The following is a 6,531-nucleotide window of genomic DNA, read 5'->3' on the forward strand; positions in this document are numbered from 1 at the left end:
CCCCTATAAAGGCTAAAATGGTTAAAAATAAGCAGAAGGCGCCGTGGAGAAATGATGATTCGGTCAGGGTACAGAAAAGGGAGTGCCGCAGGGCCGAACGGAAATGGCGCAAGTCAAAGCTCCAGGTTCAAAAAGAGATTTACAAAGAAAAGCTGAACATGTACAACCTAATCTTATGTAGAACTAGGGAAAGATATTTTTCTGAAATAATTGGAAGCTGCAGTAACAACTCGCGTGTCCTGTTTGCCACAGTAAACAGATTAACAAACCCTCCAGCTCAGCTGCCGTTTGAACTCATTTCCACATCCAAGTGTAATGAGTTTGCATTATTCTTTAATGACAAAGTTCAGGGCATTAAAAATGCTATAAATCCCACAATGTGGAGGGCCCCAAGGGTCAGTCCTGGGTCCCCTTCTGTTCAACCTCTACATGCTGCCGTTAGGTCAGTTGATACCCAGTGAAAATGTGTCCTATCACAATTATGCAGACGACACTAAGATCTATGTTTCACTATCGGCAGGTGACTATGGACCAGTAGATTCACTCTGTCACTGCATCCAACAGATCAGTTTGTGGATGCAAAACAACTTTCTCCAGCTGAACTCAGACAAGACTGAAATAATCGTTTTTGGCCCACAGAAACAAAGAGAAAGTGTTAGCGGTCACCTCCAGAGTCTCGCTCTAAAACCTACAAACCAAATTAGAAATCTGGGGGTAATAATGGACTCAGACTTGAACTTTAATAGCCACGTCAAATCAATAACATCAGCAGCTTTTTACCATCTAAAAAACATTGCCAAAATCAAAAATATAGTGTCAAAACCAGATTTAGAGAGACTTATCCACGCGTTTGTCTCCAGTAGATTAGACTACTGTAACGGCCTGCTCACTGGCCTCTCCAAACGAGCTGTAAAACAGCTGCAGTACATCCAGAACGCTGCTGCTCGGGTCCTGACTAGAACCAGGAAGTATGATCACATTAGTCCTGTTCTCAGGTCTCTGCACTGGCTCCTGTGGCTCAGAGAATAGACTTTAAAGCAGCTCTGCTTGTGTACAAGTCTCTCCATGGCCTAGCACCAAAGTACATCTTGGATATGTTAGTGCCATATGAACCATCTCGGACTCTGAGGACCTCAGGGACCGGCCTCCTGCTGGTGCCCAGAGTCAGGACAAAACATGGGGAATCTGCGTTTCAGTTTTATGCAGCTAAAATCTGGAACAGTCTTCCTGAAGATGTGAGACAGGCTTCTACTCTGACAATGTTCAAATCTAAGCTAAAAACAGTTTTGTTTAGCTGCGCATATGACTGAAGGGATTTTTTCTTTGCACTCTTCTCTTTTGTTTGTGATTTTATTAGTTTAGAAAATCAGTTGGATTGATAATTTTTAATTTAGTTAATTTTATTGTAGTTAATTTTTATCGTTGCACTCTTCTCTTTTGTTTGTGATTTTATTAGTTTAGAAAATCAGTTGGATTGATAATTTTTAATTTAGTTAATTTTATTGTATTTCTGTAATTTCTTTGTGATTTGAATGCATTTTTCCTGCTGTGTGAAGCACTTTGAATTGCCTTGTGTATGAAATGTGCTCTACAAATAAACTTGCCTTGCCTCATAGTCTGAAGTTGCAGTTTACGGGAAGTATTGCTGAATTCTAATACGGAATCCCTCTGTGATGTCATCAAAAAGCAGAAACAATTTGCACGCAACTTTACAACAGTTTAAACATTAATTCGACTAAATAGAGGCGTCGTCAGGTAATATTTATTGTCAGTGTAATTTATATAGATTTTGGCGTTTGTTTTCTGTATGGTTGCTAGGAAACATTTGTGGAATTATCTCTACTATGATTGCTGCCCATGTCCAACCAGGAAGTAACAATATAAACTTGACAAAAATGGTCAAACTGGGGAATAATAGGCAAAATGTGAAAAGGTAAAATTTTAAATATAATCAGGTTCACTACATTTTGGTGAAATGTGTAGTCTAATCTGTAATTTGCACTTGTGAGTTGTAAAAAGGTGTGTGACTGGGATTGCAAAAGTAATTTATTATTGACTAACAATGTTGGGTAGGGTTCATTTTAAAAGTTACTCATTAAGTTACCTCGTTACTGCCCTGGAAAGCCGACTTGTGACATCACTGCGCTACTTTGTTATAAAAGTAACGCGTTAGGGTACTCTTGCGTTAAAATAATCATTATATAACCTATATCGTTTGCCGACAATCCCTTTGCATTGCTGCTGAACACAGTAACATAATCATTAAAATATCAAAGTAAATGCGTTCGACTGAGGTTTATATATATATTTTATGTTGATAGATTACCATAACACAATAAGCTCGTGTAGGCCTGTCCTCGAGCAATGAAAAACATCATCAACATCAAGAGCAGCAACGCACAACAACAGAACACGCTTGTTTTAAACTGTAATTTATTCAAATCAAACTCACCACATCGCTGTTATCCTACACTTACTCCTCAGCTGCAAAATAGTGGTTATAATGGAGAAGGAGTTTTTCAAAACGTGTATCTGGAAGTTTCTTTCTCTTTGGCGGGAGGACAAGAGTCACTAGTGGCACAATGCGCATGTTCACAACACGTGGAAACAAGTGCTCTCGCTCGACTCTGCAGCTGGGACACAAACCTGGCTCTGGAACTGCAGTGAGGAGATGAGAGGCCAAAGAGATGATGACCTAACCAAAACTAAAGCGTTTCAGATTTGAAAAAGTAACTAGTATTAGATTACATGGGTGCACAAAACTAACGCATTACATTCCTCGTGTCTCTAAACAAGTAATTTGAGTACTCTAACCAGCTAATGCGTTATCCACAAATATGTCGACTAATGAACATATAATCTGATCACACACTGAACTTTAATTAAAGCAAAAAGCAAGCCTTTGGTTAAACGATACAGTGTTAAGTGGCTTACCTCATTCAGTCACTGTTTGTCCTGAGTTGTCCTTCTGTCTCAGCTTCCTGTGTGTTAGTGCTGATAGAGCGAAGAACAGGACAGGACCAGTGCTTCTTCTGTGGTTTGGACAGAGGGACAGCAGCTGCTTTTGCTGTGACCCTTCACTGCGGGTCAAGGTCACAGGAACAGTGTTCTACCGCCATCTGCTGGTGACACATGAGAGCGCATCAGTGATACAAAACTAAATCAACACTATCACCCAGGACTACGGGTAACTAAAAATAAACCAAGCCTTTTACTGAGAGTTACTCCACTACTCATGAACAGAATAGTGGCCATAACAGTCATTTGTGCAGGACGTAGTCTTTTCATTAAAATGCATTCACCTTCTGTGAATAACAATTTTAAAAGGTGCACTATGTAACTTTTCTGATCGACGGTCCGCTTGTTATGTTATTGCGTTACCTGGAATGTTTCACAGTATGGCATTAAGCTCATCTACCTCTATGGAAACAGCACAGGTCCAAGTTACAGGTCCGATCTTTGGAGAGGCGAGTCTACTCGGTGTACACACATTTTGTAAGGTCTAAAAAGCAATTAAGAAACTGTTAATGAATACAGTTTAGCAGGAAATCGTTCAAAAACAGACAGATGGCACTGCATTTTTTGGACTCTTTGCAGTGGGGAATTTTTAGTTGTTTTTTTTGTAATAGGAAAATATTTGGGCTGTAGAGAATTGACAATGTAACTAACCAGCATTTCAGGCAAGTATGTTAGTTGTTGGACATTAATAAAGCAAATTACATCCAAAATCATTTATTTCAGCTTTTATAAACACACAGCTCTTAACTCTCTGATTGGTAGCATTTTATTGTACTGTATTTAAGACTGGGGCTCCACAGTGATCTTGTCTCCCAGTCTCCTGCTGAAGTCCAGCATCTGTTTGTGCAGCAGAGCCTGAATGTGGCCCAACTGTCGCCCTCTGGTCCTGAGGTGACTCTGCAGCGCGTCCATCGGCACCGCCAGCGCTTCGTCTACACGGTGCCTCTCCTGGGTCAACACCAGCTCCTCGCTCCATACTTGCCAAAGACTTCTAAACAACAGCTTACTCTCCTTCTGAAGCCGCTCAGTCTGCTCTTTGTATCTGCCCTCGTCTTCTTTCGCGTTGTTCGTGTCTTCTGTCATTTGCCTGATGCGCAGGTGAAGCCGGCTGTTCTCCACTTGCACTTTATTGAGTTTGATGCTCCTGTGGTAAATGCACATTTCCACAGACTTCATCTCCGTCACCCGTTGTCTGAGCTGATTCATATGTTCTGCACGAATACTCTCAAGTTCAGCTTTCTTCTCATCTATAGGTTCAAGCAGTTTGGCGGTTTCATCCCTCAGCATCTCAATGGACTCCCCCAAATCACACCTTTTCTTCTTAAAGTCCGCTTCCTGTTGTTTCAGCTGCTCAAACCTAGATTCTTCTTCTTTCCACTCAGCTTCAACGTCTTCCAAAATCTGCTCTTTTTCCGTCAGTTCTTTTTGCTTATCTTCACACTTTTTCATCACAATTTCAATTTCAGTAGTGCATTGCGTGATTTTGTCGCGACAAAGTGACTCAATTAGTACATATTCTGCCTTAGTCTTCTCTATATATTGTTTAATTTCATGTGGGGCCAACGGCTGTTTTTGCTTCAGCGTAGCCTCTTCGGTTCGCAGATCCTTCACTTTTCTCCAAATCGCCTTGATATTAGCAGTCATTTTCTTAACGTATTCTTCCTGTGTTGCATTCATCTCCTTTAAATTCTTCTGCAACTGCTTTTTCTCATCTTCCAAACTGTATGTGGTCTGTGTTTGCATGTTAATATTGTCACACAGCTCCTCTTGAGCCCTCTCAAACACTCTCTTGTTCATCAAACCAGTTTCTTTAAGTTCTTCAGTTTGTCTTTCCATCTCGTTCATCTCCTTCTCATGTCGAACTATGGAGGCGACGCGTTGTTGCAGCTGCTTCCTGGATTTTTCCATTAAATCCGACACATAGTCATACTCTGTCCTCAATTCTGTCTCCTCCTCGTCGTGAACTTTGAATACTTCATAAACTTTAGCAAAGGCGTCTTGTAAATAAGACTTGGTTGCTCTTGCACCCACCATTTGTTCTTCAATAGTAGCAAGCTTCTCTCTTAAAGCTGCTAAAGCTGTACTGAACGCTTTGATCATCTCATCCAGTTGTTTTTCAAGAGCTTCCTTTTGGGCTGCAAGTTTTTGGTATTTTTCTTTTTCAGTTTCAACAAACTTCTCACATTGACTCTTGGACGCTTGCAATCGTTGTACGCTGCTCTCCAGTTGTATGGTTTGAAATCGTAGCTCATCCAGGCCATCACTGCCAGCTCTTGTGCTTTCATTGAGCAGCTCCAGCTCTCTTCTGCTCCTTAATATCGCTCGTTTCTGGCGTTCAATCCTCTCCTCATTCTCCTCAAACTCCTTCGATAGGTCGTCTCTGAAATGGACAAAAGCCTCTCTCTCCACAGCCAAATCTCGCTGTAATGTCAAAGTATTGCGCTCGCTCGACGCTATGGACGCTTTGAGATCTTCTACGTTTTCTCTTGTCGTATCCAGCTGTGATTGCAACGTGTACTTTTGCATTATTTCACCGTTCAAAGCCGCAATGACCTTGTCGTGTTGGGCTCTAACGGTCTCTCCTTCCACAGACAGCGATTCACTTTCAGATTTGACCATTTCGTGTTTCTTCACAGTGGTTTCTTGTATCTCGGTCACGTTGTGGAGGTCTTGACGCAGTTGCTCGATCTCCTCCGCGTTGGACGCCCTCGCTGCGGCCACATCCGTCACAATAACCTGGCTCATGTGGTCCCTGGTGTTGTTCATCTCATGCCGGAGCTTGCCGTTCTCTATCGTGGCCACCTCCAAGTGTTCGTGGGCCGCGTGTCTCTCCGCCTCCAGGCCCGTGACGGCGCGCGTTATCTCGGCCAGGTGAGCGCTGGCGTCCGGGGAAAACGCGAGCTCCTTGTCGAGCTCCTGGACGTGCTCCAACGCGACCGACACCGCGGGGAAGTCGGGGACGAGGCGCGACGCCATCTGTGCCGCGCATCGAGGGCAAAGTGTGCCACTTTTAACGCTCAAAAAGTAGCATACAGGCTAACGTAAACTTTGGGAGTTCTGTCACCATGGCAACAACATCCACGTTATGTTCTACGGAAAGTCGCAGGGCAACAATGTATAAAGCAATATAATATGTGTGAATTTAGGCATAAATTAAAAAAAAAGTATAGCTGAAATGAGAACATACATGAAGACAAACTGTAAACCGACAAAAACCTACGCTATCATTGTGTCCAAGTTACTTAACAGATTACAAAACGCATTTCTGAAACGGTTAAAAACGTTTTAAAGCAAACAGTTTTAACATTCCCCACCAGAATTGTGGACTGTTCGCGGTTGTCTTCACCCTTGGGGGTCGTAGGGCTTGAGCTGGGCCGATACAGTTGAGCTCCATAAACACGAGGCATGAAACGAGCTGCGGCAGCGTCAAGAGCTGAAGGTTGTCCGGGTTGCCAGATAGTACAATATAACCGCAAAACTGGACAGTTATGGGTAAAGAGGACTAAATTGGCA

At 42.5% G+C, this 6,531-nt stretch overlaps 1 protein-coding gene across 1 annotated transcript; it reads right to left on the reverse strand.

The window, feature by feature from the left end:
- Window positions 1-3,771: 3,771 nt before the first annotated feature.
- ccdc175 (coiled-coil domain containing 175) lies at window positions 3,772-6,110 on the reverse strand. Its single transcript, XM_072463806.1, has one exon. It carries the CDS (start codon window positions 5,992-5,994, stop codon window positions 3,799-3,801), a length of 2,196 nt encoding a protein of 731 aa, XP_072319907.1. The 5' UTR covers window positions 5,995-6,110; the 3' UTR covers window positions 3,772-3,798.
- Window positions 6,111-6,531: the final 421 nt, after the last annotated feature.

The sequence above is a fragment of the Eucyclogobius newberryi genome, unplaced genomic scaffold (assembly GCF_026437365.1).
Source record: "Eucyclogobius newberryi isolate DKJ021-1_F unplaced genomic scaffold, fEucNew1.0.hap1 SCAF_4, whole genome shotgun sequence".
Taxonomy (NCBI): domain Eukaryota; kingdom Metazoa; phylum Chordata; class Actinopteri; order Gobiiformes; family Gobiidae; genus Eucyclogobius; species Eucyclogobius newberryi.